Source organism: Thermobia domestica, chromosome 5 (assembly GCF_964235325.1).
Source record: "Thermobia domestica chromosome 5, izTheDome1.hap1.1, whole genome shotgun sequence".
Classification (NCBI taxonomy): Eukaryota; Metazoa; Arthropoda; class Insecta; order Zygentoma; family Lepismatidae; genus Thermobia; species Thermobia domestica.
Window position 1 is genome coordinate 158,635,182 of NC_137458.1, and position 25,509 is coordinate 158,660,690.

At 35.3% G+C, this 25,509-nt stretch overlaps 1 protein-coding gene and 1 long non-coding RNA gene across 3 annotated transcripts in view; one reads left to right on the plus strand and one right to left on the minus strand.

The window, feature by feature from the left end:
* GABA-B-R2 (gamma-aminobutyric acid type B receptor subunit 2) overlaps positions 1 to 25,509 on the plus strand; it is an 832,753-nt gene that overhangs the window by 609,937 nt on the left and 197,307 nt on the right. For both annotated transcript variants that reach the window (XM_081759238.1, XM_081759239.1), the window contains exon 8: positions 10,329 to 10,569. In XM_081759238.1, the coding sequence (XP_081615364.1) occupies positions 10,329 to 10,569 (241 nt within the window). The remainder of the gene's footprint in view (positions 1 to 10,328; positions 10,570 to 25,509) is intronic.
* LOC145686200 (uncharacterized) lies at positions 1,667 to 10,455 on the minus strand. The gene is made up of 3 exons (XR_014131540.1): positions 10,354 to 10,455; positions 4,330 to 4,437; positions 1,667 to 1,830 (listed from the first exon to the last, which is right to left on the minus strand). It is a non-coding gene; the product is annotated as an uncharacterized LOC145686200 (long non-coding RNA).

Here is a 25,509-nt window from a genome sequence, read left to right on the forward strand (position 1 = left end):
GAAAAAGTTAAAATTTATAGTGTATAGTAGTATTTTAAATTGCACTGTTAATATGTGAAAAATTAGAGAGATTGAAAATTGAAAAACACTTATCTACATGCATATATATATATATATATATATATATATATATATATATATAGTGTCTCAAATAGTGTCTCAAAAGTCCCCTGACATAGGGTAACTCCGATATCATCAGAGTTACAACAAAACGTAAGATGGGAAACTGTCTCCAAATATAATGTTTTAATCTAAACTGAAGGATTTTTTTAATCGGACGAGCCGTTTGAGCTGTACATTCTTCAAGCACACAATATTAAATGAAACTGCAACGTTGCCATTAACGTAGACCCACAACATAAGTGAATGAAGTTGCTGTTTGAAATGGGGGCTGGCTCTCGACACGGTAGTGTAAAACACAGTATGATTTTTAAAAAATCCTTTACTTTAGATTGAAAACATCATATTTGGAGGCGGTTTCCTCTTCTACATTTCGTCGTAACTCTGATAATAACAGTTACCCTATGTCAGGGGACTTTTGACACTATATATATATATATATATATATATATATATATATATATATATATATATATATATATATATATATATATATATATATATATATATATATATAGGATGGACCATTTATCTTGATAAGCAATGCAACTTTTAAACAAACTGACGGAGAACATTGAAATTTTGTATTATGCAGATATCAGAATATCAGCAACGGGACAATATCTGAAATACTCTGCGGTATCATCAAGTTAACAATCTTATCAATCCAGCATAAAGTAGTTATATTTCTTCAAATGGCACTACCTCATGTTATTTCACAATTCAAATCTCATGTCAAACGAAAACTTACAATATCAGATTTGTTTTTCTGTGTCCCAAACTAAGGACGCTACAATATCACAATCATTCATTTTTTGTACTTCTATAGCAGTAATAACGAGAGTGAGACGGGCGGAGCAATGCATATCTAAAGTGTCTAATACTATGGGAGTTATGTGTTCACTGAAAAAAAGGTTTGGTCAGATTGACCAAAAAATAGGTGCTGGTTACCAAATCGTTTGGTCAATATAGCGCCAACCAAACGTTTGGTCACCAGCACGAAATTATTTAGTTACGATTTGTTTGGTTTCAGGAACCTAGTATTTGGTTATCATTACCAAATATGCATTTGGTAATTTGACCAAATAAGTAGGATTTGGTTGGGAATACCAAAAATTTGGTTAAAATTATTCAGGTTTGGTGCTTGGAACGAAATAATTTGGTTGTAAATACTAAACCTGCATTTAGTAAATTTGACCAAAACATTTAGTAGCAACTACCAAATACTGTTGGTACAGGTACTAAACTGAAATTAAAAATAGAAATTTCACTCTATTAATTCTATGAAAATGGGTCAAAACGTCCTTAAACTAGAGCTAACCCGTTCCTACCTCTACTCTACTTATCCCTATCTTACTCTACTGTGTCCTACCCTACTCTACTACACCCTTTAAAAGTCGTCGTACATATCGATGCGCAGCTGGAGCGTGTATTGTAAAGTTTACGCAAGGCGCATTTGTTATGCCAAATTTACAGTCAATAAAGTAGCCAATATGAGTTAACTAGCAGTAAAGTAATACCAACGAAAAAGTAAGCTTACCTCGAAACACGTTGACTAGCAGCGGTAAGTTCCAAGGTCTTAATGTATTGCTCACAAGATCCATTGTATTGCTGTCAGGTGACAATTACTTATCACTTCACAACATTGAAACTTTGGTGTTGAAAGTTGGATAGTGTAGACAAAAGTCTGTTTCGCACACGTCGTTTGAACTGCAAGCGGTGTAAACTTGTGATGGTTAGTTAAACGTATTATTATTATTATTATTATTATTATTATTATTATTATTATTATTATTATTTGGTTAGTTAAACGTCTTATATTATTTCGGTATAAACACTATATACTTTCACTCAGACGCTCAAACCGCGATCCACACTTTAATACTCGTCGTGTTTACCTAGAAATCAAATGGATACACGTGACCTTGTAACTAAACATTTTGGTCAGGGAAATCAAATCTTTACCGAATCACTTAAGATTTGATTCGCATAACAAAATTAATCAACCAAATGTTCTAACCAAAACATTTAGTGCTCATGACCAAACCAGTTTGGTATAAATGACCAAATTTTGGTTAAACTAACCAAATAAAGTGACCAAATGCCCTGACCAAACAAATTTGATATTCCTGACCAAGTCCTTTTCTTAGTGTTGGATTTCGAATGAACAGGAAGAAAGTTACAAGAAATCGAAAATTTTACTTTTCTCAAAAGCCTTAGTTTCGAAAATCTGCTTAAATAAGTACTCAGCCAGTCACATAGATGGTTTTCAATGGATTTATAAATCATAATACCGTTCAAAGCTATTTGATATCTCAAATCGTTCTGGAGATATGGTTAACTATTGGTAAAATTAGGAACACTGCTCAAAATCAGGATCATAAACTTACTTTTGAAAGAAGTTTAGCTCACCTCAAACTCAGAGTATAAAAATTGAGATAACTCATGCTCAAACTCAAGGCTTTTAAAAGGAACACACTCAACTGCCTCATTTTAGTTACATTTAACTTCACGTTCAATATAAGGAAAACACGCTCTTATAATAACTAAAATATTTACAATGGTGCACATTGAGAACGGACTGGATTACAATTGGAAATATTAAGTGCAAAATACGTATATATATTGCCCTTAATATTTCGCTTTACACAAAAAGAATAACGTCTAAGGAACTCGTTTATTCAACGTCAAATATGTAATTATAGTAATAAGGTAGAACGTGATCTCTTTATATGCCTTCATAAAAGAAGCATTCCACACATCTTTTGTACCGCGACACCTAATAAGCACTTTTCTGAAGTATTGTAAATCTGTGTAACTTCGAATAGTTCTTGCCCTGCGCATTCGGCGCTTTACATTACGTCACTCTCTTGGCTTTGCTCCCTCAGCCCTTCCATCTACAATATTGTGAAACAAATATCCTTGTCCAGTATGTTTACCGAAATGGAAATTCACTAACAGAATAAATGTGTTTAAAATATTAAGAGATTGGTTTGAACAAAAATAAACACTATTTTGCAGCCATATTTTGTATGCTCGGTAGTTCTTAACCTCTACGAAAAGACTAAATCCAAAACACTACATTATGCAAGCTTTCAAGTACCAGGATATATGTTTTAAAAATGGGACAATTCACATGAAGTTGTTTGGCATCGATGAAGGTTGGTTCACCATTTTCAATTTTTAAATATTTTTATATACTATCATACATTGGCAACATAAAACTGGTTTTCAAAAATTTTAATCCCAGCTCATTTGTGAGTGGCGGTCATTTGTGTTGAACACTGCGTACCAATAAGTGACTTTGTAGACGTTAGCACAAACTGGGCTATTCGAAAACGTTGCAACAAACAGTATTTTCTTCAGCTATTTCTCTTCCTTAATTTTGTCCCTTAACGTGAAAAGCACTAATTAAACCGTAATAGGTTAAAATTACTCACTACGTTTAGTATCGAAATTTAACAAATTCTACTTTTTAGAGCTGAGATTTGTAAGGAAGGGGTGAAATACCAAAGTTGATTTTTTATTGTAATTCCATATTGTACTATACAACGAAGTTACTATGTATTGCTAGAGTAGTAACAGTGATATAATTTTTCCTACAATTTTCGTAATTTTTTTTTTTAAAAACTTGAAAAGTAAGTTTTGCAATGTTTGATGTATAATACCTCTGGTGGGACATGGAATAAACAGCCATATATACATCTATATAAGATAAAAACTACAGTAGAAATTTCAACTTTGATACTTCACTGCAAACGAAATTGTGAATTTTCAAAAATTGCACAGAAAACAAATGTTTATGATACTCTCAACCATTAGTTTTTGAATTGAATACTTAACCAAATTAAATCATAGAATACATTGTTTTAATTTATTATTTCTAATTTAGTGTTGAAATGAAATGAAATCTTGCAGTTTTACGTCCCACGGTTAGAATTTAATGTTGGATAATCTTACAACTTTTAAATTAAAAAAGTTAATTTTGAAAAAATAAATAAAATTGATTACCAATAACAAATAAAAGGTAAATACAGTATTAAAAGAAATATTTAATAGAGTATTGAAAAACATGAAACTTACTATTGTAATTGAATTCAGTAGCGAGGACCATGTCCCTGCACGCTCATTATTTACTTTTCGAATGAAAGTGGCACCCAATATAAGAAAGAAAAGAAAATAGAGAAGACATTGAGATATAACACATACCAGATGAATGAAATGAGAAGAGTACATTATATACACATCACTTCAGAGATTTTCAAGGAGACACTGTTGAGGGCAGAAAGAGTTATGGTTTATTGCACATGCACTCATCTAAAAAAGAAAAGAAAGAGTTATTTCACTTTTTTAAAATTTTATTAATTAATAGAATTTTATTATTACAAGTCTTGTAACTAAAATTTTACAAACGCATAAAACACATTTTAACTTCAAATACGTATTTCTTTCCAACAAATGTAAATACCAATGAAATTATCCAGTTTGCATTAAGTCCACTAGCAAAACTACAAAATATTACATTCCTTGAACAGTGCACAATTTACATTTTACAGAATATCAAAATATAATTATCCACTAATACACGTTATTGTGATAAGCCTCGCAACAGCATCCTCAAACCTTAACCGAAATTACAGACAAAAGATCTCCTCCAGTTCCTTACCAGAGGGTATCGTTCCCAAAACTGATGCAACGTTCCCTCTTTGTACTGCCATGCTGATGCGTTGCAGTAGAAAAGAGGTTGCTCTAGCGTCTCCTGACGATAAAGAAATGCGGTGACCAACTTCTTTTATAAAGTTAAGGCCTTCGGGACCCCACGAACCACCCGATTCGATAGCTATAGCGACAAAATGATATTTGTCGAGTAAATTGCTATACTTCCTGCGCTTTTCTGTTTCCCGGAGAGCAGCCACGTTTCCAGCTTGTGCTGAGGAAGAATGTAGATTTGAAGGGGCGAAGGTGTCGGAACAAGTAAAATCCCATAGAAGTGCTTTTCCTTTCTTCCACGGTATTAGGGTCATACCATCTGGCCTCTTGCCGTCCGCACGACTGCATCCCAACGGTTCACATATAGAAGGAACGCCTGCTGAAATTAGTGCCCTCATGATAATGTCGTTGACACTGGAGTGGCGTGAATATCTGCCCGCACTATTGGCACAGGAGAGTCCATGAAGGCCCTTCTTGTCTACGACACTTCTACAGGCAGGACATCTGTGTTGCTCGCAAACATCTGCTCCCAAACGCAGTGCACTGGCAATTCGAAAACTCTCATTGGAAAGATGTAATCCTAAAGAAGGTGACGGGATAGCATGAAGCCAAGCGCCTGCTTCTGGAGATGATGTAGCTAGAAGTCTGGCCTTATCTTCTGGGTTATCGGATAACTGAAGTAGAGCTGAAAAGTGATGATTTATCAGAGGATCGTCCCAAGAGGATTGTAATCCTCTCTTATCAACGTCAGGGGGATCTGATCCCACTATAAATGACCACTTAGCAATGCTATCGTTGACATCCGAATCTGATACTAGGCTAAGATCTTGTTGGGGAATGGTCTCGATCAATGGCTTAGCGCCATAGAATGAAGACAGAAAGGATGAAATAGCCAGATCCATGGCGCGACGAATGCCGAGACCTCCGTAGTTAACAGGAAGGGACGCCTGCAACCAAGAGTTTGTAAAAAGAGTTGTAAAAAGAGATGAAAATGGCGATGATCTTTTCGAAAGAAAGTTTTTACTAAGGAGAAATGTATTAAGGCTTGTGAAGTAAACTAATAGCTAAAAGTGGAAGTCTGTTTATTTAGGTTAGTTACCAAGTAGGTAAGGAAATGTTTTGACTAGTAAATAAACAATTAACAGCTGGCGCAGTCGGTAATTTTGAACCACGTTTCTTTTAGTCGGCCAGGCCATGATGAAGTCTAGAGATCCTATATATAGTTCATTAAAGTGCAATGAGCAAATGGCAAAATTTCTTATTGATACGGGTGCAGCAGTTTCAGCAATTGGTTATACTGATTCAATATTACAGGGAACATTGATAGAACCATTTAAAGGGAGACTGAATAATGCTGATGGTTTGCCAATTAAAACATTGGGAAGGTGTACAGTAAAAGTGCAACACCAAGAATTTAAAGAGTATTTGCCTTTAATGGTTGTTCAGCAAGAGTCGTTTCAACCAATTCTGGGTAGAAGTTGGCTAGATCTAATGGTTCCGGAGTGGAGAAATCAGTTGACTTCTATGTTCGACAGTAGAAGTGAATTAAAACAGATTCAATGTGTTCCAAGTCAGTCTACTAATGTACTAAGAGTTAAGATTTTGCATCAGTTTAAGGAAGTATTTGTTGAATCTATAAATGTTCCTATTAAAGGTTATAAAGTATCCATTCCCTTAAGACAAGGAGTCACGCCGATATTTAGAAAGGCGTATGAAGTACCTTATTCATTAAGGGAACAAGTCAAAAAAGAGTTGAACACTTTATGTAATGCTGGTGTGCTAAAGAAGATTTCCCAGTCAGATTGGGCTACTCCAATGGTGATAGTTAAAAAAAGAATGGGTCGGTTAGACTATGTTTAGATTTCAAGCGTACGCTGAATTTAGTCACGGAAAAGGTTAATTACCCTCTTCCTAAAATAGAGGACTTACTTAACAAGTTATCTCATGCAAAACAGTATGTTTTGTTAGACTTGAGGCAAGCCTATTTACAATTGGAAGTTCAGGAAGACTCGCAAAAATATTTAGTAATAAATACACCTTGGGGATTGTACTTACAACACAGGCTGCCTTTCGGACTTAATTGCTCAGCATAAAGTTTCCAAAAGTTTATGGACTATGTTATACAAGATTTAGAAGGAGTAGCATGCTATCTAGATAATGTACTAATTTGGGGAAGTTCAGTTGAGGAGTGTTATCAAAGAACTGTGCAAGTATTAAATAGATTCATTGACTTCAACATACATGTGAACAAGGGAAAAAGTTTTTTTCTTGTAGATGCCATAAAATATCTAGGTTATGATATTTCTCCCAAAGGTATTCTCCCTGCACAAGACAAGCTGCAGCCTATACTGGAGACTCCTTCTCCTAAAAATATAATACAACTACAGTCCTTTCTTGGTATGCTCAACTTTTATCACAGGCATTTACCTTCATTACCGTCACGCATTCCAGCGCTGTACAAGTTACTAAAAAAGGGAGTATCCTGGGAATGGACTAGTGAACAAGAAAAAGAATTTGTATTGGCTAAAGACATGCTGAATAAAGCCCGAATTTTGCAGCCCTTTGATGAAACAGCGAAAGTGGTACTTATGACTGATGCCTCGCCAGATGGAGTTGGAGCGGTATTGTATAATGATATAGGTGGACACTTGAGAACAGTGTCGTGTGCCTCGGCTACTCTGTCTGAAGCAGAGAAAAAATATTCTCAATTTGAAAGAGAAGCTTTGGCGGTGGTATTTGCTGTTCGGAAATTTCACAAGTTCTTATTCGGTAGAAACTTCAAAGTTATAACGGATTCACAACCAGTTAAGTGGATCTTTGGTCTAAAGGCTCCTCCTGATGAAGCTTCCCCTCGACTTCAAAGATGGTTTCTTCTTTTAGCCAATTATGACTTTGATATTGTTTATAACAAATCTGTAAAGGTGGCTGATTTTCTGTCCAGATTTCCCTTACAGTTATCTACTGAGGAGGAGCTACTAGCTCCTGATTATATAAGTGAGATTTCGTCGAGTATGTTGGATAAATCAGAGGTAGAAGACGAATCTAAGAAGGATCCCACGATTACAAAAGTTAAAGAGTGGATGTTACACGGCTGGCCTAAGAGACTACCGGCTAGCCTTGACTTTAAGGAATATCAGGAAAGGTATAAGAGAAGATATCAACTAGAGTTGAATAATGATTGCTTATTTTGGAAAGGAAAGATTGTACTCCTAGAAAATTAAGAGATTCCTATAAGGAGAAATTACATATGGGCCACCTGGGAGTTTTTGCTAGAATTGAATTGGCAAATAATGAAGTATGGTGGCCCGACATGAATAATGAATTACGTAGTTACCTTAAGAGTTGTGAAGTTTGTTTGGCAGTGGCTAACTGCTCGCCCAAAACTAACTATAGTTCTCGGTTTCCTCTTCCTTATTATGATAGATACCTTCACTCACTGGATTAAGGTTTGGAAAGTAAATTCCACGAACGCTTCTACCACTTTAACTTGTCTGGAAGAGTTGTTCGCTTTGGTGGGGTTTCCTAATACTTCGGTATCGGACAATGGGTCACCCTTTAGGAGTAATGAATTTCAAGAATATTGTAAGAAGAGAAGCATTAAGTTAGTTTTTACTCCACCATACTCTCCAGAAAGTAACGGCAGTGCAGAGAGAGCGGTGCAGACTTTTAAAAAACTATTAAAGAAAAGATATTTAGAAAATGGTTGTAGAGTCTCTAGTCAAAGTTGGTCAACTGGTTAGCTGAGATTAATTATGCTCTTCTACATACTCCTACTAAAGTCATCAATTGTTCGCCTGCTTCCCTTTTGTATTCTTTTAAGCCTCGTACTTGGTACAGTGTTTCTCCAGCAGTAATTGTCAATAACGCTAAAGAGCAAGACTGTATAGAGCGCAGAGAACTAGGCTTGAAAAAAGGAACACCTATATGGGTGAGAAATTACAGGGCTGTCTTACCAAAATTTATTAAGGCTTATTTTGTACGTTACAGGGGAAATAATGTTTTGGAGGTTCAAGTAGATGGTTCTATGAGAAGGGTTCACAGACATCAGATAAGGATTGCAGATGGGAAATCAAGTGCAGAAAATGAAGTAATAAAAGACTCAGGCAATAAGTGCGGGGTGGAATCAATATGTAACGAGTACAAGAATAAAGTTCGTAGAGGAGTAGATCGAAGGTTGGAGACAAAATATCAGAATGAAGCAGAGAGACAAGAGCCTATGTTTGTTCATGAAAGTCAAAAAAAAAAAAAAAAACAATGAAGATACAGGGCAACAAAGAGTGTCAATTGGTCAAAGATATGGTAGAAAATCACAAAGAATAAGAAGACCGCCCGATAGATGGGGATATGGACAATAGTCGTCTTTTTGAAGGGGAGGAGGATGTTGAGGACAGAAAGAGTTATGGTTTATTGCACATGCACTCATCTAAAAAAAAGCAAAGAAAGAGTTGTAAAAAGAGATGAAAATGGCGATGATCTTTTCGAAAGAAATTTTATAACTAAGGAGAACTGTATTAAGGCTTGTGAAGTAAACTAATAGCTAAAAGCGGAAGTCTGTTGATTTAGATTAGTTACCAAGTAGGTAAGGAAATGTTTTAACTAGTAAATAAACAATTAACAGACACTCACTAATACTAGCAATCCGACTGCTACAGATGCAGTAAAAAATGGAAACTGTCTTGGAGAACAAATCTGAGAACTGAATGTGATGACGCACCGGTAGTCACTTTATCAGAGAGGAAGGAACACGGATTCGGGGAATATCAATTCCAATTTTGGCATTCGAACCAATTAAGGAAGGCCATACATAGTAAAAAGAAGGGAGGGAAAGTGTTGGCGATAAGTGTCTTCTAGAAAGCCACATGTTGTATATCTGTTTAACAGAAGAAGTTTATTAAAGGAGACTATGTTCATTAGATTTTATGGTTATGGATTTGGAATGCAATTGAGAATGAAATATAGTTTCTTTTTCATGAAATCTACGAGTCTAATTAATTTAGAACTCCATTGAAATAGTAAGTTTACTGCGTTCTCTGTCTTCTATCAGTAGTTTGCGGAGAATCCGAGCAGCAAATTATGACGTCATGCAGTATCCATTTGGAAATAACTATACTACAATTGAATCTGTATCTTTAGATTTGCTGTAAGTAGTTATATGTAGTACAATTATCATCAAAAATAGGTATGCACTTCTATGTATTCATTTGCCAATGACTTCCGAAAGAACTTACAAACTGGAATACAGATTCCTGTACTGTACATAAAATTATGCTATCTTTACATCAAAAAAGAATTAAAATTGATTCACACATTCCGAAACTATGGACTAAAATAAGGTAAGGATTGTATTATATTTTTTTGCTGTACATGTATTTGACCGTCAAAACTATTGTTACCTTATCATTTGACTATTCTTTATAGACAAATAAATTAGAATAGTAACATACATAATGTGTGCGTATTTTTGTTTTAAATATCACTATTTTATTCTTTTTTTCCAGGTATATCAAGATGTCCAGTCCATACCTTAACAACCTCATAATCATTGGCTGCATCCTTACATACACAAGTGTCATCTTCCTGGGACTGGACAGTAAACTAACCAGCGTCCACACATTCCCTTACATATGCACAGCACGCGCCTGGGTCCTCATGGCAGGATTCTCCCTCGCTTTCGGCTCCATGTTCTCCAAGACGTGGCGAGTCCACTCCATTTTCTCTGAAGTCAAGCTCAACAAACCTGTGAGTATTTGGATTACTAAATTAAAAATATAGTATCCATTAATTCGATAGATATGAAACAAGGTTCTGCAGGATTACCGGTTTGTTCTTTGTTGACCGGAGTTTAGCATTCCGTTTTCAGCACCGGGAATATTTGAAACATAGACTTTAAGGTTAAATTTGAACCGAACCAGCGTAATGCGTTCAGATTTCGACGATCTCACTGGGAATCAAACTTGGACCCTTGTGCACTGCAGAATCACTGACATCATCGGATTAAAGAAAAGTTATTTTTAAATGTATTCTGTGTATATTCTCTATAGGTACTGTACGGTAGATATATTTATTAAAAAGCGACAATTGAACGGGTCTCAAATATGAACATAAAATACAGTACCAAAAAAGTACTGTAGGAGTACTTTGCATAACAATTAATTGTTGCTAAGAAACGTCTACACTATGAAAAACAAGTGAGAGAGCAATTTATAATGGGTTTAAAATGACTTACTTCATTATAAAAATTAGGAATAATAAACAAGTGTAAAAATTTAATATATATAAACTAATATTTTTTTAAAAAATAAGTACAATTCCTTCAATAATAAATGAACAATAACATCTTTCAATTTACGTCACATGATTATGCCCTGTAGGCAAAAGAAGTCGAGATGGATGACTAATGAAAGTGAATGATTATGAAAGGACTTCATGGAATAAGAATACGTGAGGAAACAGAAGAACTCGGACCTCGAAACTTCATTCGAACCAGGGGCTTTAGATGAATTTCGTTTCACGTGTCATCCGCTCCATGACCATTATTTTCCCGTGTGACTCAACGCCTGGTTCTTTTGAACGCTATACAAGATGTTCATTTATTATGTAGCCAAAATCCACTGGTGAAATCCTCACACCTAAACAATAAAAAAAGTCCTTATGAACATATGGCAAAAAGTGCGTTGTTTCAAAGTTATGAGATGCCGAAATCGAGAAAATTGTAACTTTGAGGCTGTCCAGCTCGGAAACTATGAGAGATATCGAAGGCGGTTAAGAAATATTAGAGGAACTAATACACTGTCTATCTAATTAACTATGTTTCAGAGTTGAGACATATCGGCGCAACGGATTTTATAGAGGGAGTTGTGGTATAGATTCCGCTCTTCTACCTCTTTCTCTAAAATCATGTGCGCCGTTACATCCCAACTCTGAAACATGGTTATTTAGATAGAGAGTGTACCAGTTCTTCTAATATTTCTTTAACTGCCTTTGTTATATCTCATAATTTTCGAGCTAGGCAGCCTCAAAGTTACAATTTTCTCGAATTTGGCATCTCGTAAGTTTGAAACAACGCGGAGGTATATGGAGGTATGATGGCTCCAAAATGTTCGTCTAATAATAAGCTACATCGATTTTAGTCTTTCCATTCACTCTGCTTAGTATAGGTTTGCCATTATAGTTATAACCACTAACAACCATAAAGCCGGATGGAACACTTTTCGTAGATTCACGTACCCAGTCAGAACGACTTTTGGAATCATTTGAATAATAGATGGTCCTTTTTTTATCACATTAATACAGATAATCCTATGCCTTGTCAAGGCTTACAAACTTTCACCTATTCCCTACATAATAATGTTCATTCTTTCCATGAAATGTGAGGGGCGGAGCGTATGAACTCGAGCCATATGCCTCTTAACTATATATATAGAGCTTTCGCAATTACGCGATTTTCGTCGAGGTGAAACGTTGTAATCCCATTATTTTTCCTTTTTTGAGACGATGGGTTCTCACGTCACACTTTTTGCACAACATCAGGAAAGCACGAGGCTCCAATATCTAATATGCTCAATATCGGAGGGCCCAATAGCAGGGGTACAGTTCTATTGGGACTCAACAATGTTGTTCTCTTTCTTTGCAATACGAAAACTTTTCATCACACACTGTCTGCTTATTTAGTTATTTTGTAATTATAACTAATTTCCGGAAGAGGATATATCGAGTTCTTTCAGAAGGTAACCATATGACTACTCACACATACTACAGTCACCATCCTTGCAAGACAATACACAACACTTAAGAACTACCACCCATAATAATTTCTCCGATGTGTTCAGTATGCTGCTATCTAGCAATCGAATTCGTTATCATAAACCTGAAACGACATTCTACACAAGCTGTTTTCGCAGTGACCCAGGATTGTCATATTTGGGGCAAGGTATTATTTTGGGTATATTATATTACCGTCTTTTGATTGATATCTTTCTTCATTCTCCATTTAACATTTATTGGTTTGGCGACCAAAGAACAGCTCACCCAAGCATTTTTGCTCTTATAAATGTAGTTATTGTAGAATGTAAAAACAATACTCTTCCTATGAAATACTGCATATTTTTATGGTAAAATGTTAATTAACAAAACTATATAATCTCGGTAAATACGGAATCAATCATTAAAGGGCTTAGATAAAGCAGACAGTGGTATTATTTCAATCAGGCTTGTCTCCTAAGTAGCATCACCACTTGTACTCGTATATAATTTTCATTTAGTTATCGCTACAGAACTTTAATGTTGCATTACCCTGCAACCCTGTAGTTTATACTTTTGTACGTAGTTCATTCTTTACCCTTATGTAAATTGCAGTTTTATACCACAAATATCTTGCAATTTTGTTTAAATCTAATTCAATGCATCGTAACCAAACAATATCACATACGAGATAAGACGCAAAAACTGTATATTAGCAGCAGGCTAATTCCTTCATCCGAATTCTTTCATTTCATCTTCATAATCGCAACAACTTTCAGACATCTCACTTTAGGCGAAATAATATCAATATGATTTAAGCACTGTATGTCCTGTTTTCCGCAAAAATCACCATTGGATATTCAGTTGTCCTACTTTTGTAGAAAAAGAACATTTACTCTGTTTTGATAGATACTTTAAAAGTAACGACATAAAGCACATTTCCACTATAGTCACATGGGTTAATTTTCACTCAACTCTAAATTTCCGAAGTAGGATATGATGTGTTTATTTGATGATTGCTTATCTAATACATTCATAAAATATCTTTGGGTAATCTCATCATAATGTCATTGCTATAAACACAATGTACTAAGCTTTATCGTAAATGCGACAATACAATTTTTGTTCAACTAATTAAATGGAAACTTTATTTATTAGAGAGAACCCACTTACATCTTATACATTTAATGTAGAAAGTTGATGTGGATGGCATCATTTTGTACAAATTGTTGACTTCAGTGCTCTTCGTACATCAATATTCAGTTTCATTCCTCTACTAGCAGAAGTGTCAGTTCTTCGAATGGACTGAACAGTATACAGTCTCCAATTCAAAAGAGTAGTTTAGGTTGTCTAAGTTGAGGGCCTTCTGAGATTTTACTTTTTGAACTCCCAGCCAAATCCCTTCTCGAAAATCAAGAACGATGCTTAATATGCGATTTGATCTGAAGATCTATCTGTGTAGAAAAGTTGCTGGTTCTAATTGATTTCTATGTGAAAATCTGATGACATACACGAACACACACAGAGAGAGAGAGAGAGAGAGAGAGAGAGAGAAAGAGAGAGAGAAAAAATATGACAGACACACATACGTACTGTTATGAATTAATGAGGAAGAATAGTGTTGTTTGAACCGTATTTTGTTGAAACAATGTGATCTAATAACTGCCCTGTTCCTTGGTATCTTGTTTAATGTTTATCTTGAGTTAGATCCATCGGCGAGAATATGTGTGTTTCAGATTATGTTACTCGAACTCCAACCGGATTAGATAATTAAATTTCAACATTATGAAATAATATATTAATAGATGCAGTTTTATCGTCCAGGGTAGAATAACCCTGAAAGCCTGTCCAAACAATATAGTACATACGTAGTAAATCTATATTATAAAATTGAAGATGACTATGTTTGTGACTCTTAATCTTTTCAACCGCCCGACCGATCTCGATCAAATTTTCAACGTAGATGCGGCTCTGGCCTGGGAGTGTTTTTAGCTATTTACTTTGAGGGTACAATTTAGGGGAGGGGGAGGAGAGGGACATAGAAAAAATAAATAAAACTTAATAACTCTTGAATCACTCGACCGATCTTGATCAAATTTTCAATGTAGATGAGGTTCGGGACTGAAATGATTTTTATCATTACACTTTGACGGAGCAACGTAGGGAAGGGGATGGAGGGGAGATATACAAAAATCAATTAACATAAAAATAAAAGTGACTGTGTTCGTGAATTAATTACTTTTGAACCACCCGATCGATCTCAATCAAATTTTCAACATATATGAAGTTCAAACCTGGGAAATTTTCTATCATATCATTTTGACAGTAGATCTTAAGGGAGGGGAAGGAGAGGAGGGGAAATATATGAAAATAAATAAAACTTAATTACTATTGAACTATCCGACCGATCTCGATCAAACTTTCAACATAGATAAGGTTTGGGTCTGGAATGTTTTCTTCATTTCATTTTGACAGTGCATCGAAGGGGAGGGGAAGGGGGAAGATATATATGTTAAAAAAGCACAAATAAAAGTGACTGTTTTTGTGATTTCATCACGCTTAAACCACCCGACCGATCCTAAAAAGATTTTCAACATACATGAAGTTCGGACCTGAGGGGCTTTTCATCATATCACTTTAACGGTAGAGCTTAGAGGATGGGAAGGGGAGGGGAGAAATCTATAAAAATAAACGTAATAACTCTTGAGCCACCAGACCTATCTTGATCAAACTTTCAACATAGATAAGGTTCTGGCCTAGGATGTTTTCGTCATTTCACTTTTACGGTGGAACCTAGGGGAGGGGGAGGGGAGATATACATGTAAAAAGAATACAAATAAAAGTGACCGTCTTTGTGACTTCATCACGGTTTAACCACAGGACCGATCTTGGTCAAATTTTCAATATGGATAAAGTTCAGACCTGGGGTGGTTTTTATCATCACTTTTACGGTAGACCTTAGGGGAGGGGAAAATATATAAAAATAAATAAAACTTAATAACTCTTGAACCACCCAACTGATCTCGATCAAATTTTCAACAGATATGACGTTCGGGTTTGGGATAAATTTGTCGTTTAACTTTGACGGTGCAACGTAGGGGAGGGGAAGGCGGAGATATATGTAAAAAGTAAAAATGAAAGTTACTGTCTATGTGATTTCACTCTTGAACCACCTAATCGATCTCGATCAAATTTTCAACATAGATGACGTTCGGGCTTGGGATGGTATTTATTTATTTACTTTGACGATAGAACCTACGGGAGGAGGTAGAAGGGGGAGATATATATAAAAATAAATAAAACTTAATAACTGTTGAAGCACCCACCGATCTCGATCAAATTTTCAACCTATATTACGCTCGAACATGACATGATTTTTGTCATATCACTTTGATGATGTAACTTAAAGGAAGCGAAAGACATTTACAAATGCTCGAAAATGAACGATATCAGAGTCGAATCTATAGTTTTTGAGATCGCTGAGATGAACAATGACGCTTCTGATGCCGTGGCCCGCAACATGGGGAAGAGAGGGGATATATAAAAATCATCGAAAATGACCAATATCGAGGAGCGCTTAGTAATAGTAAAAAGTGAATGACTAATAAAATACATTATTATTTTTTCTTAATTTAACCCAGCGAAGCGAGTAATTGATGCTAGTAGATTCTATTAATATTAGTTATCGTTTCTCTAAGTAAATTAATTACAAGGTCAAAAAGATCGATATGAAACGGCGAACGTCTGAACCATTTGAAGTTTGCTGATGAAGCCCTTCTACTATCAAATAACATTTTAAACTGTAAAACATGGTAAAAGAGATTAATTGGAAGAGAAAAGAAATCCGGTAGAAAATAAATTGAAAAAGAAACGAAAGTAGTATAGAAAAGCTTCGTTAGAAAGTCAAGAATAAAAGTTCAGAATAAGGAATCCGAAGAAGTGAATACCTACTCCTACCTGCGTCAGAAAGTTTCTATGGGTGACAAAATTAAAGAAATTGACAGTCACATTAAGTTAGCCGAAAGTGCATTCAGAAGTAACAATTCGGTATTGAAAAGCAAACTGCTGGCCGTGTTCAATGTGAAAAATTTTAATAAATGTATTCTATATCTACCAGCAGGTGAATTGAAGACGAACAATTACAAAATAAGGTACACGCCGTCTCCAGTAAAGATTATATAGATTTAAGTTTTAAAAAGTAAGCTACGAATATACAAATATAGAAAAAAATGACTTAATCCAAAACAAGGCTCAGAGTGACTTATTTTATCTTGAAAACGAATAGACTGAAGGAGCAGTTATAGGAATTCTTGCAATAATAAATATTGGGTAGATGAAATGTCTTCTTGTATAGATAACAAGAAACAGGAAGAGGCCTCGGTAACATTCTGATATAAGACGTTATAAATTTTTAAGAAACCATGGAGTAAAATGAAAAATTACCAAAGATATTACGGAAGAGTTGAAGAATCATCCTCCAGCAGTAGCAATGGACGATGACTTTGGTGATGATGATGACAATGTTTAATGGTAATTCAAACCATAGAAGAAATCGTTTTTTTAGTTTGTCTAGTTTATTTCACGTTAAACACAAAATTCTAGGAGCGAAATTTTAATAACGTTTAAAATTCACAAGATATATCTTGTGGCTTTAGTAAATGACTGCAGAATATGGACGCAAAACATATATCTTAAAAAACAACATTTACTTTATATACTCATAATTATGCAACACGGATCACACTTAGGTAGAAGGGTTGTCATGAGCAACAGAATATTAAGCACGCATGTCGTCATATGACGTTAATTAAAGACAGAAAGTACTGCCTCTCTCTCGAGATAAACTTTAACTTTGTTCTCAAGATTTTTCTCAAAGATTTTGTAAGCCTCGTTTCAAGTTTCCGTAAGTTTTGAGAAATTATGTAAAGAGGATTTTATATCCATACTACAATAGATGTGACGGTATCAGGTGTACACGTTAACTGTGCCAGGCCTTCAACTTAGCTCGTATCTAAAATAATTTCCAAACGGAAATATGGCATATGAAGATATACATGAAGATATACGTCTCAAATTTATTAGTTGTTTTTTCGAGCTTCACCAACCAACCGGAAGTTGATTTTTTTAAATAGATAAAAGTGGTATCACTCTTTTATCGAGGTTCGAAATTACGCAAAAAATTAGAAACCTTGATTAGAAAAAATCCCTAACTTTGGGGCATATTTCAAATCTGGATATTTCTCAAATATCTCCTTTGCTTTCAAAATCATATTGGAAAAGTAATAGAAAGCTACAGTAAATTTCACACGTAAGATATTACTCGTCCACCCATTGTAAAGTTAAGGAAACTAAATTTTATCAGTATATTAAACACTGCGAGAACTGGATCTTGAATGTACTGTTGAACGGTGGAATTTTAACTCTTCCAATAGTCAAGCAGTTTTCTGCTCAAATCTTTTGTCAATTTCTAAAATATGCTATGCATAAATATTGGAACTCTTATAGAAAGGCAGTGTACGTCTGTCTGTCTGTCGACAGTTATGAGACCAAAAACGTTTCGTGCAACGTTTCTTGCAGTTATGAGATGGAGAAACGTTTCTTGCAACCAACTCAGAGTCCCAAGAATTTGTTCCATCTTCTCCGTTAACCCTATTTTTAAATTGGAAGTGGTAGAAATTAACTGCTTCCGACTCAACCTTATCCTCAAGGAACAAAAATGGTAACATATAGCGACAAGTAGTAGATCCATCCTCTCAAGAGAACATATCACCATCACCCACAATAGTCTACTAAAACCGGAAATGTTTGAAAGTTACCAGTACTTCTGGTTTCAATACTGATTTTCCTAGAGAAACAAAGGTAAAAGATATCGATATTTAAGTGTTCCTAGAATAGATGTCACATCCTCTACTAGCTCTGTATTAAATTCAGAAGTTGTAGAAATCAACCTTTTCCAGTTTTAATGTGATGTACTGATAGCGGCAAGTGGTTTCTCGCACTCGATTTAGCGTCTGAAGAGAACATATCACCACCTGAAATCTTAAATGGAAACCAAAAGTGGATGATATTCGCGAGTGCTTCCGTTTCCAACACGTATTTCCATAGAAGAAAACGATACGAGATACCGAAATGTGATTTCTTGACTTAGATGCAGCTCCAAAGAATTAGTCTTATCTCGACTTTTATCTATTTGATCAAACTATAAATGACGAAAATCTACGATTTTCGGCTACACCACTGATCACACATGGATAAAATGAAAATAGACTGTGACAAGCAGTTTTTGACATAAATTGAGTACCGCAAATATACATTTGATATCTGATTTTTTAATTTTTTTTTATTTTATTTAACAATCACCAGATACAGCTCAGAGGCCATTTTACACTGGATATCCAACAACAACAAGAATGGAAAGGATTTGGGAAGGTATCGGCCAGAGCCTATTTAGTAGGTACCATCCCGGCATTTGCCTGGTAGGACTGAGGGAAACCCTGGAAAACCTCAGACAGGATGGTCGACAGCGGGATTCGAACCCACGACCTCCCGAATGCGAAGCCAACGCTCTACCACTTGAGCTCTATTGCAACCGGAAGTGATAGGCATCAATTAGCACTTCCGGTTTCAATATTAATCTTCATAGACCAAAAATACTAAGCAACAACAAGTAATGTCTTGTAGATATGTATTCCACATCCAAGGACCAGATTCTATGTTTAATTTATTCCTCTATCGCAGCTAGAAACTATAGATGAATTACTTCAAGTTTGAGCATTGAATTTGCGTAATTTGCAAGTGTATTATAATTTCACTCTCTGCAAAGAAATTCATTTTATTTGCTTCAAAGCTGTACTATACATCATTATTGGGCATTAATCAATTAAAATCAATTACAAATTAATCAATTAGTAGAAAATAATTGCTCTAAAAATCAATTGCAATTAATTTCAATTTGTTCTTTGCAATTAATATCAATTGCTATTGAATTCAATCATAAAATTTGCTATTAACTTTAAGTTAATTGTTACTTGGTCACTAGGGAATTAAAACTTGTAATTGTTAATTGTTAGTCGCAAACGTACAATTGAAACGGTTAATTGTTAATTGCAATAAGCAATTGAAACTTGTTAATTGTTAATTGTTAAAGACAGCAATTAAAAGTGACGGTAGGAAGATGTGTGTACATTGCATTGTCCACTTGTCTTTATTGTATCGTATATTTGAAATAAGGTACTTGTATGAAATGCTGGATAACGATCATCTTGTCCACCCCCTAGGAAAGAACAGTTTTTTTTATATTATGTTTATGGGTCTATTCTCCTCAAGATGCCTCTACTACTATATACCTGTCATGCATACAATTTACGGATGAAACATTGACTGCTAAACAACTATCTAGCAAAACAGCGATGCCGAACAAATCAATGATTAGGAAAACAGAGAATATCAATACGAAATTTCGGCAGTGTTGCGGGTGGTGACGGTGTGTTCTCTTCAGACGCTGAATCCATTTTAAAAACCGCTTGCCGCTATGTATTACCATTCTTAGTCTATAGTAATCAACGTTGAAATCGGAAACTTCCGATTTGAACTATGGACCCATTCTTGGGACACTGTATCGGTTGCAAAAAACGCTTCTCGATATCTTTTATCGTTTTCGCTCTGTGTAAATCAACATTGAAACCGGAGGTGCTAAGAAATTTTAATCACTTCCGGTTTCCGTAGACTGTTGCAAGTGTTGATGGGATATTTTCTTAAGACGCCAAATCGATTTCAAACAACCACATGTCTCTGTTACCATTTATTTCTATGGGGATCAACGTTGAAATCGGAAAATGTTGATTTCTACCATTTCCAATACTAGGAGGAAGCACATGTTTTTAATAAATTGTATACATATGATACTAAAGAAAAACATGAACCTCTTTTGTTGGTGAACAATCTTGCCTCCCCTGACAAAATCTGAAGTGACGTTATTGCTTGATACTTAAGGCATAGACCGTCGCAAAGGTTGCTCTTTGAGTCATGGAACTTGTTAACAATGGTGTTGTTCTAAGCTCCGCTCTTTTTCATACCTTCGACCTTTCTCATAGAGGTCGAATGTTCTTTCATGCTGTTACTATCTTTTTATGTCCATTCTTCGCATTGAGAAGGTACATCTATGGAAAGCATTTGAACCTCTTCCCTCTTGTACGCATTTCAATGAAAATGTAATGATAAAAATTCGTAAATATCTTCCCTTCCAACCTTCATGCTGATGGGGGTGAGCTTGGAGTTAAACGGAATCGGCAGTGTCACTATCCATTTCAGTGACTCCGAAAACTATGGATTAAATGTTAATATCGTTCGTTTTTGTCACCGCTTCTCACACAACCTATCACCCCTTCTTTACCTCATGCAGATAATATGATAAAAGCCTAACCTAGGCCATGGACTACTTATGCACCAAAAACATCAAATTCAATATAGCAGTCTAGGAGAGGTTGGCCACTTAACATTGCTACATTCATTTTTATGTATATAGAAAAGGCCGCTCTGCCCTCATTAAAACGGGAATTTCAAAATTGATGGAACATGGATTTTCTTATTTTAATGAGGATATATACCCATATTAATCTTTTTAACTTGAATGGCTCACGAGATACTGTATTTTTGGCGTAAATTACTTTACCCCCTTAAGGTAATCTCTTCCAGACAACTAATGTAATAAAAACCTAAGATTGACCAGGATTCACTCGTGTACGAAAAATCATCAAAATTGATCTAGTGGAAGAGTTAATCGTCGAACAACTTCACATTTAATTTATACATGTATTTAAAAACTGCTGTACGATGTAATATATGCAGAATTATAGGTTGGACACTAATCACTGAAAATCAATTGCAATTAATCAATCGATTGAAAGTAATTGCTGTGGAAATTAGTTGCAGTTAAATTAATTTTAAACTACATTCAAGTGCAATTGAATGACTGGCTTTTAGTACAACTACTTTCCATAGTAATTACTTTCAATTGATAGATTGATTGCAATTGATTCTCGTTGATTAATTGCCAACTGCAATTAACAATTGACCATTAGTTATTTAAACCATTAATTGCAACTAACAATTAGACTTACTGATTAATTGTTAACTGTTAATTCAACTGAAATTTGTCCAACACTGTTATACATAAGGATAGGAAGAACTATGGAACAATTATCTCCGTATGATCATCTGTCGATAGTTAGTAGAGCAAACACAATAAGAGATAGTAACTAGTAGTTTCTTGAAATTCATTCAGCATCCCAAGAATAGGCTTCATCTCCTCCATTAACCCTCTAGCCAAACCAGAAGTGGTAGAAATAAACCATTTCCGGTTTCAACGTTGATCACCATAAATTCAAAACTGTAACACAAATTTGTCATAAGTCTTACAATATTTCCACAATTCGTACAGCAGTTGTGTGTATACGCCGTGATCGACTGGAAGTCAAGTAAGTACAAGTAAAACTTGCCCTGGAGGTAGTCTCGTAAGTGAACTATTTAAGATGCAAGTTGCGACTTCGTCAGTATCTTCAGTCAGTTTTTAGTGGCAGTAACGATGAGTGCTCGACAACGTCTGACACGTGATCTGTTACTCTATGGGTTCGAAGTCGGGCATAACGTTGCGGCAGCGACCCAAAACATTTGTCAAACGAAAGAGGGAAGATAATGTGAACCACAGCATAGCAACTCGTTGGTTCCAGAAATTTCATGCAGGTGGTAAAAGTATCGAAGATCAGCCAAGGACCTGCCACTCAAAAGTTACAGATTCTCCATCCACTAGCACAAGACGATTATCAAACCAACTCGGCTAGTATAGTGATTCACCTTCACGAACGTGGGAAAATCATAAGGAAATGGCAAATAGTACCATATGAGTTTATCCAGCTCAGACTCAAAGAAAAGTTTCCTGAAACAGGTTGTCGCAACGAGCAGTAGGTGTTTTCCAAACTCTGAATGTGCTAAAACAGTGGTTGAGCAAGAGTCAACTTGCAGAACAGAACGGTCGTCAAGAATTTCCGTTTCGAATATGTTTTGTATGTGGTTAAGCAGTGAGAGGGTAATTCACTTCGAGTTCATTCCTAATGATAGTACGATTAATGCCGATTCAGAACAATTGGAGTGGGTATACGCTGCGTTACGCCAGAAATATCCTCCATTTGTGAACTGAGAGCGCACCCTGCTGCAAGAGGATAACACGAAACCACACTCGATCAGAAAATACAACAAACACTTCAGAATCTTGATAGCATAAAACTAATGCCACATCCGACATATAGTCCTGACCTTGCCCTTTTGGATTCCTACTCGTTTCGGTCCATGGCATAGTTCCTGAAATCATGATACTCCACCAAGCAGCACACTGAGAAAAATCCGTTCTCCGGACAGCGGTATATTGTACAAATATACGGAATCCTTTTGCTTACTACAGAAATCAGTACGGAGCATACGTTATCAGTATGCTACATAGGCACTGCCCTTTGATGTTGCAGGGTGCCTGATATCTAACCGTCTTCCTTATATTACATACATATATGTATGTTACCTTTGTTAGCTGTATGTTATATACGTCCATTTGTATGTGAGATCCTGACCGCCTATATTGTTTCATACGGAAAGTACGTATAGATGGAACACTTATACAGAAAGTGTTATAAACATGGTTTTCAATTATACGTTTGGTATACGTTAAGTGCAAAAACTACAGCGTTTACAAATGTAACATACGATTTTACGTACGCCACATACATTTTTTTTTTCTCAGTGCAGGAGGTGGAAACATCAATGATTGATTTCTTTCCCTCTTGTGGTATCGACGTGGATTCCATCTCCATTTGTATATTTCTATTAAATGTAGAAGTGCTAAAATCTACTACCACTACGCTCTCAATACTGATCAACATAGATAAAGAATGGTAAGATATAACGGCAGAGGACTTTTTAACATGGCTTAGCCGTCTCCAGAATAAGTCCCATCTTAATTTTTATTCTTCTACTCAAATAAAATATTATGAAAAACTATTCTGGTTTCAACGCTGATCATCATAGTGAAGAAACGACCATAGATATCGAGAAACACTTTTCTTATATGGGTTCAGTACCGTAAGAATAGGTTTCCATTTCATTTTATATAGCATCTTTATGGTCAAAAATTAACTAATTTGTTTGATACAGAAACCTTCATAATTAATTTAAATAAATATTCAATAATGATTTCATTACTTAAAAATTATAACTCATTCATATAGAATACCTTTAATGCAATTTACGGTGTAGAAAAATAAAATAAACAAACGAAACGGAGATGAAACATTAAAATAATATTTTTTTTTACCATTTTTATTCTGTGACAGTGAACGTAAGAGAGATGAATTAAAGAAAAACTGAACGCTTTGTTTTCTCATTATAAAATTATTATCTCATCAGATTTGACGGCATAGTTTAAAACGTAAAAGCTAAGACAGAAAGACTAAATGTATCTTCCTTTTTTTATTATTGTATTTCAGCCAACAGCTGTTACTTTATATATAAAGCAGGGTCCCGTTTATAAAACGAAATCAGATAGGCACAGTGATTCCAAGGATTTTTGGTGTCAGATTTTTCACTTAGCGATTTCTGCTTCGTTGAGTTTCTAGTTTAACGTCATTATCCAGACAAAAAAAAACTTGCCTTGTCTAATTGCATCCGCATCCGATCGAAAAGAAGTTAAAAAGATATTTTCTTTCCTTTTTCTGCACCTTTTATCCACCCTCCCTTCACAGCAATCCAGAAGAAGGAAGCAAAGAGTGAGGGGGGAAATATGTCCATCTCGAAATTCAATTCCGGTGTCCTCATCACAAGAAGCTGTGCCCTTTCCTCCTATTTTTCCTGGTATTTTTTCTATATATTCTCCATTTTCTCGAAGGAATTAAGTTTTCCTTCGTAGACTTGTTACCACCTGATTCTAATGAAACGGAAAAAGCATTCTAGAAAAATGTTGATTATATCTTCTTAAAAAGGAAAAGAAAGAAATTGCTATTGCACTCGACACAATGTTTCTTCTTCAGTATGCTTTGCATTTTAGATTTTATCTTTTTCTGGTTATTCCGTATTGCAAGGAAAGACAAATTAACTTGATTTCTTTAAAGTTGAAAAATCTGGTGAAAAAGATAGAATCATTTCTGCTGTCAAGTAAAGGCATCGTTTGCATAATATAGTGTTAGAATCTCAATATCTGATTTCCTTGAAAAATAAAAATTTTAGTTCTTTGGTGTTGTTAAAGGAGAAGCAAACAGTACAAGTCCAAATATTTTATTTTATTTCTAGTACTCAAAGAAATAACTTGTAATTAGACAACTCTTGAGGACAATCTTCAACCTCAACACTCATAGCCATCGCTGTGGTTGTGTACAGTTATTGATCTGGAAGCATTTTGAGGGAAATGAGTGCTCAGATGGTAAGTAATGAACTTACAGAGACTTGTAGGGCAACTTTGAAGTGTTCACTCACCTACAAAAGTCAACTTCTCTACCACCAATGATGTTTTATGTGACAACCAGCGCCCTTGACAATGGCTCCAAAAAAAAGTTTCCACTGAAAAATGGCTTCTTTTGAGATACCTTACTAGAAAACAGCTGGTGTTTCAGAAGTCAATGTGCACAGAAGTCTGTTGGTCTAGTATCAAGACTTTTCACTGGAATGTTGTAAAGGGAATAGGGCGAATCCTAGTTGTAGTTTCCATTGGTTATAGAATGCCAACAATGATTCGTCTATGTGACAGGACGCCTTATCCTAACCCAGTTCCACCCGATAGGTGTCTGCTTCGTACGGTGTGGGAATTTTGTTTTTGTAATTATCCACCAGACCATGCTCTTGATAATATGCAGCCTTGATTTTCACATTATTTTCAACATAATGTAGAAAATATATCTGCAG